General features: G+C 37.7%; 1 protein-coding gene across 4 annotated transcripts in view; it reads right to left on the bottom strand.

The window, feature by feature from the left end:
* KCNK2 (potassium two pore domain channel subfamily K member 2) overlaps window positions 1-14,393 on the bottom strand; it is a 227,805-nt gene that overhangs the window by 102,921 nt on the left and 110,491 nt on the right. For all 4 annotated transcript variants that reach the window (XM_004780513.3, XM_004780514.3, XM_004780512.2 and 1 more), the window contains exon 3: window positions 12,593-12,710. In XM_004780513.3, the coding sequence (XP_004780570.1) occupies window positions 12,593-12,710 (118 nt within the window). The remainder of the gene's footprint in view (window positions 1-12,592; window positions 12,711-14,393) is intronic.

The following is a 14,393-nucleotide window of genomic DNA, read 5'->3' as shown; positions in this document are numbered from 1 at the left end:
TAAGTAAAGGTATATAGCGTTTGATTTTAAGTGAGCATACCATGAATTCCTCACTATTTTCATGCCCAGTGTTGTCACACAAAAGAGTATTATTTTTTTTCTATACTGACATAAACAAAAATCTTGAGTTGCCTTGATTTATACCTTTCCTAGAGTTTCTATGAAGTTTGAAAGGCAATTAGCATGGTACATCCTTAGACTCTGAGCAAACATTTATAAAAGTGAGCAGGAAACATTGCAGAAAGACATATAATTTTATGAAACATAATTTATAATCAGGTTTATGCTGTTTTTTTCTTTTGAATATTATCCATATTAAGGGTATCTTTATTATAACAATCTCCTTTCTATTATCATAGGCCTGCAATTTCTACCCCCTACTATCTCTCCCAAGGAAAATACATGGGCTCCTTTTCCCGACACTTAAATTTCATTTTCTTAAATTATTTCGCCAATTTCTTAAATTCTTTCTGAATTTTTGAAATGCAGAATGTCATGGGTTGGGATCGGTGGCACTCTAGTGTTCTAGAATAGAACATTTCTTACCATGTTTACAGAAAACAACTCAGAATATGCCAGAGTTTGGGAGAACCGAAACTACCTGCCATTATAATATCACTTAGAACTCAGCAATAGGATAAGATTTCCTCTTTTGAGAACTGTAATTTCTCATGGTTTCCTTCTGAGCACAAGCCTCAGTTCTCCAAGCAATTATTTAGTATGATCATACTGCTGTTATGTCTTCTAATATGGTTTTCCCTCAATTTTTGAAGTACCCCCCAAATTACATTTTATAGCCTGAAAATTATCTAAGCCAATGGTTTTAAACCTTTTTAAGGATTATGGACCCCTCTGAGAATCTGATACACACTGTGGACCCTCTCTCCAGGAAGCATGATTATAAACCTTAAAGCTCATCCACACACCTTCCAGAGTTCACAGAACTTGAGTCACAAGTCTATGTCAACCTTCATTGGACAATGAGGGGACAAAGCCAGCATATTCTTGAAAAAGGATCAATATTTTGTACATAGTTGTACAGCATTATTAAATATACTATTCTTTGAGTGTTCATAAAGTGCTGTGAGGTAGCAAGTACATTTATTATTATTCACTTATTAGGAAACCACTTAGAACATTCACATGAGGACACAACTCAGAAAATTTCAATGATGTAGCCAAACTCACATGATAAATAAATATTAGAACCAAGTCTCAAATCTAGGGCTTCTCTTTATCAACTCTATCCTTTTTTCCTTGCTTTACACTCTTTCCTTTAGTTCACTGTTTTTTTTTCTGTAAAGGGCCAGATAGTAAATACTTTCAGCTTTGCGGGCCTGGGGACCTCTGTTATAGCACAAAGCCAGCCAAAGACAATACTAAAATGAAGGGTGTGGTTGTGCTCTAATAGTTACATAACAGGTGGCAGGTCAGATTTTGCCCACAGGTCATAGTTTGCTGACCCCTGCATTATTTTGCCTCTATATCGAAAACAACTTAGTCTTTTAATTTATTTTCCCAGTTTTAATGTTTTTATCATCATGATTTTGATCAGGTTACAAGATCATTACTAAAATGCTCTACATGCTAATGGAATCCCTAAATAATATCATCAATAACAGCAAAATTTCTGCCTAAAAGCTAAAGTGAGAATTTTACATATCAATTTTTATTTTAACTTTGAGATAGTTTCACTGACGAAACCATTATATAGGGAGGTGGTTTGGGAACACAATAATCATACAATAGGAGCCAATATTACATGGGGGAAAAAGTCCTATTCTAGTGATGGTGTTAAGAGAGACAAAGTTTGGGAAAGCAAATTAAAATATAAAATATATTTTCTTATAATGTTTAATTTGAATATCAAGTAACCTTTAAAAGAGGGGTATTTAATGAGTATATTTGTTTATGGTATTAATTAGGGCTATCACCAAATATCTGGGTTCTTCTGGGGTCAGGGTAGGACTGCATTTCCCCACTCAGCCTCTTAAAAGTTAGGTTGGCCAATGTCACCTGAGTGAAAATAATGTGTGCACTGACATGAAACTTGATCAGCCAGTGTGTAGCTTCCCATGCTCTGCTCCCTAGGCCAAAGGAAAGGACACTGACCAAGGAAGGGCCATTCCCCTGTCTCTGAGCACGAACATGGGGTGGGGTCCTCCTGTCAATCCACACTGAATATACAGTATGAATAAAAAATCACCTTTTATTTTGCAAAGCCACCAAGATATGGGAATTGTTTGTTACAGAAAATAACTTAACACACCCTAACTAATATAAAAGCATACATGTTTAAAAATCCTATAGAAAACAGATTTATACAAATATTAATTTTTATGATACTCAGATAATAGGAACACCTCAAGGGTACATTATATATTATTTTGATGATCACACTTTGGGCTATCTATGGATCACTTAAATAACCAATCAAATCACTTCTTTAAATTAAATACATGAAGTTAACTTACAATTACATTCACTCCATGAAGTACCTGGTCAAATCTGGTACTTAGCATTGTGAGAATAATGGGTTTGAGCAAATCTTACTAAGTTATGTGAAGGCAAACATTTATGTATTATTATAAGAATGAAAATGTAGGCATTCAAGGTTTAAACAAAAATGTATTTCTTTTTCTGTTAACATTACTAATACAAATAAATGTGCAAAAATAATATTGGCTTATTTTAATAATTAATTAAAATTACTCTAATAAAATCAGCTTACTTTAAAATAATATACTGTCATTCAGGATGCAAAGTATTTTCACATACATAATCTTATTTAACTCTCCAACAACTCTGGGAAAAATATGAGCCCAACTGACACATGAGAAAATTAAGGCTCAAGAATACCACCTTAGCTAGTGGCAGAAACAAAAACCTGAACTGGATATCACCTTACACCTGTTAGAATGGCCAAAATGAACAAAACAGGAAACAACATGTGTTGGAGAGGATGTGGAGAAAGAGGAACCCTCTTCCACTGTTGGTGGGAATGCAAGTTGGTGCAGCCTCTTTGGAGAACAGTGTGGAGATTCCTCAAGAAATTAAAAATAGAGCTTCCCTATGACCCTGCCATTGCAATCCTGGGTATTTACCCCAAAGATACAGATGTAGTGAAAAGAAGGGCCATCTGTACCCCAATGTTTATAGCAGCAATGGCCACGGTTGCCAAACTGTGGAAAGAACCAAGATGCCCTTCAACGGACGAATGGATAAGGAAGATGTGCTCCATATACACTATGGAGTATTATGCCTCCATCAGAAAGGACGAATACCCAACTTTTGTAGCAACATGGACGGGACTGGAAGAGATTATGCTGAGTGAAATAAGTCAAGCAGAGAGAGTCAATTATCATATGGTTTCACTTATTTGTGGAGCATAACAAATAGCATGGAGGACAAGGGGAGTTAGAGAGGAGAAGGGAGTTGGGGGAAATTGGAAGAGGAGGTGAATCATGAGAGACTATGGACTCTGAAAAACAATCTGAGAGGTTTGAAGTGGCGGGGCGGGGGGTGGGAGGTTGGGGTACCAGGTGGTGGGTATTATAGAGGGCACGGATTGCATGGAGCACTGGGTGTGGTGAAAAAATAATGAATATTGTTTTTCTGAAAATAAATTAATTAATAAAAAAATGCAAAAAACAAAAACAAAACAAAACAAAACAAACAAACCTGAACTAGATTTTCTGCAGTGACAACTTATATTCCTTCTACTGTATCGTTTCTTTAAAAACCAAGGAGAAATACTTTCATCCTAAACTGTACTGCAGGAATAAAGCTGCGTAACGTAGCTACCTAAAAAAGTTCGGCACATTATTTAATTGTAGTACAATGTATATTAGGAGTTTATGCCCACATCTCTTTTTTTATTTAACGCATAACTTCCATGATCTACAGATGCCACTGAAATTAACTATGAAAACATGCATTCTTCAAATAAGCTACTTGGGCAGATTAGTACTTATTTCATATCCCCTCTTTCCTTTTTTCTTCTCTTGCTACTTACCCTTGGAAATTTCACTTTGTTAGCATCGCCAAAGAGGGGAACCTAAGCTTAGAAGGAAGAGGTCCAGCACGCCGACTAAATTTGCCCCCATAGTTGTTGTTTTCATTTTAACAATAAAGTTGAAAGGGGGACAGTTTAAGATTAGTAATTAGTGTTACTATTTAGTACGAGAAATGAGTTATAAATTAGTTACTAATCAGTAATTAGTAATTAGTGTGCATTTTTGGATGAACCATGACTTTTTGATTGTTCATATAATCAATACTTCCCCCAATGGTATGTTAGAACTAAGAGTTGGCTGCATGAAATTCCAATTTGAGGTTAGAGTAGTATCTGTAATGTGGTTCACGTGCACTGCCGCCACCATACTCACACATGAACATCGTCTGGGCCAGGTACTTCTTTTGTAAATATCATGTTACATTTATAGTACCACATAAATAACAAAGCCGATTGTCCAAGAGTAAGCTTGCACAGGTCTAAAAAATTTCATATACATACAGGAAGGACTGGGAAGACAACAACTATGTAGCATAATTACTAGCTGCAAGCAGACAGGTCCAGATAAATACTATAATGTTCCTTCTTTATCAAATGAAATATTTGAGACAGTTACAAAAAGTATTTTTCCGATAATCATCTCACTTAGTTTTAGTCTCATTCAGAGCAATACCTGCATACATGGTGGTCGGTCAAATGCTCTGTAGAATCTATAATCCATGACCAACAGTGCTACATGTCAATGGTAGCATGGAAAGAAATGGAAAATGGAAAGAAATAGATTCTGAATTTATTCAGGGCATGAACTTCATGGCCACTGCTTGCTTCTAATTTGGGGGTAATTTCTTGATCACATTTGATAGTGATGGCTTTCCAGAAGATTAAAAATACATTATTGCAAACTTCCCAAAAGTATGAAGAAATATATAAAAGTTTTGTTGGTTTGGTTTTTTAGAACACAAGCAATTCCTGACTTGAACATAGCCAACAAATGAATGGCCCCAATGCTGATACCATAGCCAGCAACCCCCTTCTCTGGGCCCTCCAGTTTCTGTCAGATCTGTACTACCTTGCTATGAGTTTTCCTACTACCGAAAACAAACAAAAATGCTTCCTCACTCCTGGGAAGATTATATCCCTCATGCTGCCTAATCCCCGTACAGTCAGCACAGGATTCTGAGAACGAGGGGCTCTGAATTGAACTTGTGACTGATGTAACATACATGTGCCAATGAGAAAGGATAACTATTTCATTATTGCTTTGGAGTCTACAATGTATTTATGCAATAATCCTGCTTTATTTCCTGTCAAATGTAATTTTGTACTCTGCCAACTTAACTACCATGCATGAGGCATTTTCTCTGAGAAAAACATGTTAACTTAGGAAATAAATGAACCTAGGTGAAGATTTCAAATGGCAGGAAAATATGTTAATATCCTGAGATAGGGTTTATTTTCATTAATTTAGGTGGATGGGAAGAGAAACAGAATCAAAGACCCAAAACAACTTCTTAATTCCAACGCCTGTATTTGAAATGAACAACACCAGAATTACATATTTTGGAAAAATGAACATCCACTTCAACAAACATTGAAAAATGCAAGGATATTGCAGGGTCAGTGCTAGAAGTTACCTCCCAAGACTATTTGCCTTTTAAGCTGCCTGAAAGAGTTTAACTTTCCTTTAAAATGGGTTTTTCTAGGGGCACCTGGGTGACTCAGTCAATTAAGCATCTGACTCTTGATTTGGGCACACTTTATGATCTCAGAATCATGAGATCGAGCCCGGTGTGGGGTTTTGGACTCAGCTACCCCCTCTAAAAACAAATAAATAAAAATAACAGTTTCCAGAATCTAATCTGCAGTTCTCTGAGAACAGCCAAAAGACTAGTGAAATGCCACAGAATTATGAGTGTACTAAATTAATAAGGTAACACCCAACACCCAAACCTGCAATAACACCACCCCCTGGGAGAAAGCTCTCTGTCAAATTCTACACGCCTGCTTCAAGTCTATTCATTTCCAAGTTCAGATAGTGGTTTCATGAAATCACAACACTGAACAGAAAATACTCTTACAAGTTTCCCCTCACTCTTGAAGGTATAGTTTCCTACCATGTCCAACAGAAATGGTAAATTTCCTGCTGAAGAAACACAGAGGACTTCAGTTTTCAATATACCCTCTGCCTTTCCGGTATCGATCTGTTTGGAACTTCTTGCAACAGTTCCCCTAAACCTTAATTTTTTTCTTCCTTTTTTGGGTTGTGGTTTATTGTTGTTCTTTTTCTAATCAATTAAGCATTGTGTTATCAACAAGCCAAACGGGTTTGCCGTTAAGTCTGTGACCATTCCCATAACAGCTTTAGTCCCGCATCGGGCTCTCTGCTCTGCAGGGAGCCTGCTTCCTTCTCTCCCTCTCTCTGCCTGCCTGTCTGCCTGCCTGTGATCTCTGTCTGTCAAATAAATAAATAAAATCTTAAAAAAAAAAAACAATTCAATAGAGGGTTAAAAGCAAACTGAAAGTTCTGGTGGCTGGTTCGAAATACAGGAAAAATAAACACAGACGCTACATAACTGATTTCAATCTCTAGACTCAAGGAATAGGAAACAAGAGTCCTTTGTAAATAGGAGAACTGCGACTCCAAAAATGTCTTTCAAAAGTCTCAGCGTGATGCTTTGGGATCTCACAGTTGCTAGGGACCATAGTGGGGCCCTTGTTATCTGCATTCTGATGCTCAGAGACCATGATTGAGTGATAAACTTGGGCAAATCCTGGCTCAGGCATTCCAATTTACTTTCCGCTGGGGATAATTTCATTATATTTTAATGCCTCCAGGTAATCAAATCATCTGACATTTTATTCCGATACTTAAACTGAACTCAAAATAGAATCCAGTTGTCCATTACATCATTTTTGCCAACAGATTGTCCTAGAGTTTAGGGGATTTCTTATTAGCTTTAAAATAACTTAAAACAGAAGACACAAAGAGTCCCCCTTCGGCACGATGCTCAGGGATTAGTATATTTCCATGTAAGCTTTCTTTTTTTAATCCTGTGTCTGTTAAATTGGCAGTGAGGAGGGTAAGATGGGGACAGATACATGCTTTACCCTCCTTCCGGCCACCTCCTTAGTTCAAGGCAACATCTTCGCTCAGAGGGATTAATGGGATTACCTTCTTCACTTTTTAAAAGATTATTTTGGTGGGGGGGGGGCAAAGGGAGAGGGAGAGAGAGAAGCTTAAGCAGGCTCCCCATTGTGTGTGAAGCCCTATGGGGGCCTTGATCTCAAGACCCCAAGATTACGGTCTGAGCTGAAATCAAGAGTCAGATGCTCAATGGACTGAGCCACCCTGACACCTCGATGGGATCACAGTATCATTGGTCTTCTTGCTTCCCTCATGCCCTCCAAATGTCAGCTGAGTCACATCTTCCCCGTCTTGTGCTTAAATCCTTCAGTGGCTTCCCACTGCATTCAGACTGTTGCTATGACGTGCCGAGTCCCACATGCCCTGGCTCCTCTTAATCTTGCTAACCTTGCTTCTTCCTCCAGGTCCTGCCACAGGGCCTCACCTGTAGTTCTTGAATATGCTCACATCTGTCCCACTCAGGATCTTCGCTATTGCTGGCCCTCTGCGTGAACACATCGCTGCGCTCTGCGCTACCTTGCTGATCTCTTCTCCCGCTTCCGGTTTTAGCTTCCATGTCGCCTGCTCAGAGAGCTCCTAAATCAGTCTTTAGATCATGTCCCGCTCCCTGCTTTGGCTCGTTGATCTACTGTCTAACACCACACATGAACTTCCTGGGTAGCATTTATTGTCATCTGCAATGGTCTTGCTTTTTTTCATGTACTGATTGACCATTGGTCTCGTCAGCCCTAATGAGAGCTTCAGGAGGGAGCCCATCTACCTTGCATTCCTAGTCTGTCTGAACTAAAGAATAAACAAGCCAATGTTGGGGGGAGGGTTACGAAAACGAAGCTACCACATAGAACACAATGTAGGAAATCTTGGCCATTTTTAAACTCTCTTCTCTTCACCGGATAGACTAGCGCTGCGGAAGAGTTGCAAGCCTGCTTCTTAAATATTCATTTCAATGATCAACTTGTATTAGTCACCAAGGCCTGTTGATTCTTGCATCTAATTACTTCAGCATCATGTCTTCCTCCTCTCTTCTTGCAACACCAACTCCAACCATCCTGGTCCAGCCTCCCATGCCCCTTCCGGCGGTCACTGGGATGGGTTCCTAATTGCTGTCTCCACCATCTGTCTCCGCACATCCTCTTCTTGACAGATGCATCTTCTAATGTCACTTTTAACCTGTCACTTCGCTTTCCAACAACAGCAACAACAACAAAACCCCAAACCAACCCATGTTCTATCTTATTATAGTAGGTCTCAGGAATCACATTATATTCAACCGTATTCTTCCCAGCTAAATCGGTCAATAGTATTTCCTGCTACTCTTTAAACAATTCCTGTAGCCCATTTAAATACTTACTTTTCTATCCCCAAAATAAACCAAGCTCAGGTCACTCTCTGTATTCTTGTTCAGTCAGCTCTGTCATGACTTGGAAGCCCCTTTCCCCTCCATTGATCTAAACCAAAACGTTTCCTTCAAAGCTATAGCTGAAATCCAACTTCTCTCATTAGACCTCTCCTCCTAGCTCCAGCCCACATATACTTTCCTTTTTCTCAATTCCTAAACCATTGTTTGAACCACTGTTCCATACAACATTTGATTATACAAGACTTAGCTCTGTTATCCTTCAGTTACTTCATAAGTGTACATTTTCTATCCCAAATTGGGTTGCAAGCAGTGGCTGCGTCCCTTCTATCCTGGCAGTGGCAGAAATAGGACTGATCCAACAGGAGACACTCATGCTGACTTACTGATTTACATGGTCCTGATGAGGCGTCCCTTTGACCACAGACAATTTTAGATAACTTGCAATCCCCAAACAGAACATAATTTTTTTTAAGATTTTATTTATTTATTTGAGAGAGAGACAGTGAGAGAGAGCATGAGCGAGGAGAAGGTCAGAGGGAGAAGCAGACTCCCCATGGAGCTGGAATGCCCGATGCGGGACTCGATCCCGGGACTCCAGGATCATCCTGAGCCGAAGGCAGTCATCCAACCAACTGAGCCACCCAGGCGCCCCAGAACATAATGTTCTTGGCCCTAATCTGTCCACACAAACTCCCAATACCTAGAATGTTCCCTTTCCACCTTCATTCACCTGAGAAACTCCTAATTCTCTTCCATGTCTCAACTGGGACACATTTCCTAAGAAAAGGAAAGTACTGTCCCTTCCTTACCCATCGTCCTATCCTGGTATCTACCTAAAGTGTAGTTCCTATAGATTCCCATTAAATACTCTTAACCCATAGCATGTAGTACTCTATATTATAAATGACTATTCGTATGTGTGCAGCTTAGGGTCAAGTAATTTATCTTTTATCTTGATAGTAGCAGAGTGATGGTGCTGTATTATTTGTTGAATAAATAAATGAACAAACCAGCAAAACAGCTTGCACTAAAATCTGTTGAAAGAGCTAAGAATGTAGTATAATAGGTATCAATTTAGTGTTACATAATTTACAACAGGCCACAGTTCATACCATTGAATGTTTATTTGTTATTAGTTCCGATTGTTAAGCATCCACTATGGGTCAAGCATGGGGATACAGAAAAGACTCAAACACATAAAATCCCGAACCTCAGAGAACGTGCATCTCACTAGGTGAGGTGGGCAGGAGTACAGTGTTTGCTCCGAGGTAGAGAGCACAGAGACAGAAGGCTTCTTTCTGCAAGGATGTTGACACTGAGACAATGCTGCCTTGGACCAAAATGGTGGCAGTTTGAATGGTTGTGTGGTGGTTACATTATGGATGTACTTTAAAGTCAGAGCCAACAGAACTGATTGATAGACTGTAAATCAGGTCTGAGGGAATGAGAACAGTCAAGGTTGGATTATAGTCTGTGCAACTGTGGAATGGAACTTGTGCAGGGTTTGGAAGTGTATGATTTTGGAAAGAGTTTGCAGATATATAAAGAAAGTTTCTAAAATTAGGCCTTAAATTTTAATAATCTGTTTCGTATAGTTGAACTTCCTTTGGACATATTTCCCATGAACAGCAAGAGTCTCTGTGGCTTCTTAGACAAATTGATAATGCCAAATAGATGAATCTTGGACAGCAGCAGCTAATGCAGCCCTGGGAAGCCTCACCTATATCACGCTCTCCATAAAAGCCACTGCAATTTTTCCTCCAAAACTGTCTCAAATTCTTTCTTTAAATGACTAATACAATGCAGCTAGCGCTAGAGGTTACAATTTCTGAGATTGCTAAAAACCACGTCAAAGCTCACACGATTATGATCACGATGAAGATTAATAATTATACTTTGAATTCTACTGAATGGTGATTTGGATGTCAAATGGACACATATGCAAGAAGGCAAAATTTTTGCCCTGTCCTAGACCATGATCTAGTCTAAGATCAGAGGATATGACCTTGACCTGGGAATAAAAGAACGTGGAGGAAATGTGGGTGACCTGGAATGACTTAATCCACCTAAAACTAAAGTCTGAGATAGAACAGGAGGTGATTTGGGCTGTCGGAAGCTACCTACACAACTGGAATAATCAGCTCCTATGCTTAATGGCTATAATTTGGGGTAAGGCTGGTAATAATGGTTTATTTTTTCATGTGTGGAAGTATATGTCTGCAAAACTTACTGAATTTGGGATTCAAAAAATGAGACTGTTTACAAACACATGATGCAACCGTAAGTCAGTATAATGACTAAGTCTCTTGCAGAATAATTCAGCGGTGGTCATGAGGAGTTAGAACCTGAACTTTTGAGTTTTCATGGGGCAGAAGCAAACCATTCTCACTCGGTCTGTGAGGTTCCCCCTCCTTCTAGACTCTAAGTAGTTTATACAATAAACAGTTATTTCCATAGTAGAAATGGGCCAAGACGTCTAAGCTCCAAAGTTAACCTGTTATTATGGTTAGAAATCAAGGTTGCCATTCCTCCAGGTTTTCACAGCCACACCAATTTTGACCTAGCTGGTGGAAATGTAAGAGTAAATATAGTTCCTTGACCTCTTCACAGAGGCAAAAATCAACATGTTCAGGTATTGTTTTCACTGGCACGTGACCAAGTACAAAGAGGCATTACAGTGGATTCGGGTAATTCCAGGACTCTACAAATGTTTCTCAAAGGAAAAATCTTTTTTATTAACATATAATGTATGATTAGCCCCAGGGGTACCAGTCTGTGAATCATCAGGTTTACACACTTCACAGCACTCACCATAGCACATACTTTTCCCAATGTCCATAACCCAATGACCCTCTCCCTCCCCAGGCAATCCTCAGTTTGTTCTGTGAGATTAAGGGTCTCTTATGGTTTGTCTCCCTTCAAAGGAAAACTTTAAGCAAGAGTTCATCCATATACTGTCTGTGTCCTCTTATTTCGGAGTTGATATAAAGCACTGATTTGAAAACATTATCTACTTCATAATTTATCAATGGCATCACATACTAAAATGAAAACTTTAAGAATCATAATTCACACCCCAAAATCAGACACCAGGCCCATCAGAGGAAATCTCATCAAAAGCATATGTAGAAGGGAAGAATTCTTCTTCCACTTAAAATTCCTTCATAACTGAGATGAGTCATTTCCTTCCCTATCTTGAAAATTATGCTTTAAACCCACCTCCTTCCATGAAAAAAGACAGCTGTAACTCTTCCCAGTCCCCACAGTGTGGCAAAATGATTTTCACTATGGGGTCTGTATTTATAGCCTGTGGATATTTCTTAGGCACTGAATGACTAACTACCAGAAGCAAAGTCATGTATATATACCCATTCTGTTTCCAAGAAGGTGCTGAGTGTATGCATCGTCAATCCAAAAAGAGACTGTGCTCCAGTATGTGGTCCTTTTTACATGACAACAAACATGAATAGAAGGCAAACAGCAAGGGCTTAAATTTAAATTATTCTTGTAATCCTCATATTTCAGTGTTGATTTTTTTATACATTTACGCTATTGCAAAAACAATGTATTTTCTTTAAAACCCCTGAATTCATTATAATAGACAAGCATATAAGAACAGGAACAATCCTTTGAAATGTGAGTTAAAATTTGCAAATTGAAAAAAGTGATCTCAAATAAGAACTTCACGAAAAGAATGTCAAAACTGTACTTAAACCATTTCTTTCTACACTAAAAAAATCAAAGATGCAGGAAAATCTGAAACTACTTGCCCCCCCACCCCAAACCATCATTTCAAGCCATTTCTTGACATTACTATCCATTAGTCAAATGACTCAAATGCTTTGCTCTGGGTTCACATGCATTTTAAACTTAACTTAGTATTCTGGTACAGTAATTCATTCCCATCATTCCTTTGTTCAACATTTAAACCCTCTCTTCAAAATCAATTTACTATAATCTAGCTTTCTACCTTCCATATACCAATTTGACCAACTGTAAAAGCAAAATTCAAACATGAAGTTTAGCTCACAAGCTGCACCAAAATTAAAAAACAAAATAAGTTGTCTCCTACCTATAGTTGTTATAACAGTGCCAGCAAAGAAGAAGGAACTTCCCAAATCCCAGTGACTGATTTGATTGGAGGTGTTTCCTAAAGGTATAATCCCTGCATTTATTGCTGCCACTATTTGCTGCAAGTTTAAAAAGAAATTCATCAGTACACATGAATCACATGGAGGCATCAAACAGTGTATATTTCATCCCAGTTGACGAATTAGACAAAGAGAATCAAGTTTAAGGCTTGGTTTTCCAATTGAAGTATACAATATAGATTAAGGCTTTATACTAAAGAATGTAATAAGATAAATAAGAAAATGGTATAGATATCAAGTGAATGGATCTGTATGGAACATATCATTTTGTATCATATTATATCATATTGTATCAATATGCATTTGTAGCTCATCCATTAACCTCTTCAGTGACTTATTTAAATTAACTACTAAATACAGCCATGATTTTTAGTCAGCATCCCAGAGTTAAAAAATCTGATTGCAAACTTACAAGTCAAATAATATATAATAGCTTCATCACAGAGTAAGTGTTTCCAAAGTGCTCATCATTTTGAATGTTAAACATATGCAGCCAAGCCTGGGTTGTGTATAAGTGTACAGTGTATTTATCAATAAGGTCCAACAAAACAGGCTAAGATAAGAAGCAAAGGCAAAAACAATTCACTATCATACTTCAGTTAGTCCATGTGTATCTAGAGTTTCAGAATCTCTGCAGACTTTTTATAAGTTCTATGACAATAGAATTGTCACAGCATCACCAAATTACCACCAAAGATCCACAGATAACAATCACTCAGCAACATTCATATAGGGACACTCAGACCTGGATGCTGTCTTGAATAGTTCAGAAAGACAAAAAGACGACATTATAATCCCTTCCGTCATCAGATGTTGAGCAGAAGAGGGGAATATCCAGAAGCACAAAACATAGAAGAGAATATGTTAGGAGAAAATTGGGTAGTAAAAGAGAGACATACAGATTGTAGGAAAAGATGTTTCTGCATATAGTTTCAGAAATCTTTATCATTTAATTTCCAGATTTTAAAATTGGAAGGAGCATCATCTGATAGGCAAGGAAAGTGAAGACCAAGAAAGATAAAGTGACTTGTTTAAGGTTAGACTACTGGTAAATGGACAAAAACCACACTGTGAAGGTGGGGGCACTACCCCCCAGGAAATTACTGCCAGATGGAAAAGAGCATGTAATCCAGAATGGAAACGCAATATAAAATTTCATTTGTCTGATCTGTTAACCCTATAAATTAAAACTTCAATAGTTCTGTATAAAGTTAATTGAATGGTAATGCTATTTAAAAAACTTTAACAGTAATATATTTACTGTAAAAAATTAGGAAAATACAGAAAGGCATATTCTCTATTTTTATTTAATATTTTTCTACGTATAGTTTTTTTGTCATAGCCATATTAACTTAATCCCTGCCAGATACGTAGATGTATATGCTGTTCTAAAATTTCTTATTATGAAAAGTGCTGCTGCAAACATATGTAAGTATAAATGTTTTTTCATTTCTGAGTATTTCATTGAGACTGCGCGAAATAAATTTGTCACATTAAATATTGTGAATATTTTAATACACATAATTTATAATATCAAGTAGCTATCCAGGAAGATTGTTACAATTTACAGTTGCCCCTGCAATGATTTACAAATGCTTAGCAATGCTAATAGCCCTAATATTAATATTTTATCTTTAGTGAAATGATAAGAATTGTTTACATTTATAAATCCTCTATTGTGAGTGAAGTTAAACAAAAAAGCTTTATTGATTATACATTAAA

This window comes from Mustela putorius, unplaced genomic scaffold (assembly GCF_011764305.1).
Source record: "Mustela putorius furo isolate JIRA1106 unplaced genomic scaffold, ASM1176430v1.1 tig00003993_pilon_pilon_pilon, whole genome shotgun sequence".
NCBI lineage: Eukaryota > Metazoa > Chordata > Mammalia > Carnivora > Mustelidae > Mustela > Mustela putorius.
The sequence above is the reverse complement of the archived record's forward strand: the minus strand, read 5'-3'. Positions and strand labels throughout refer to the sequence as shown.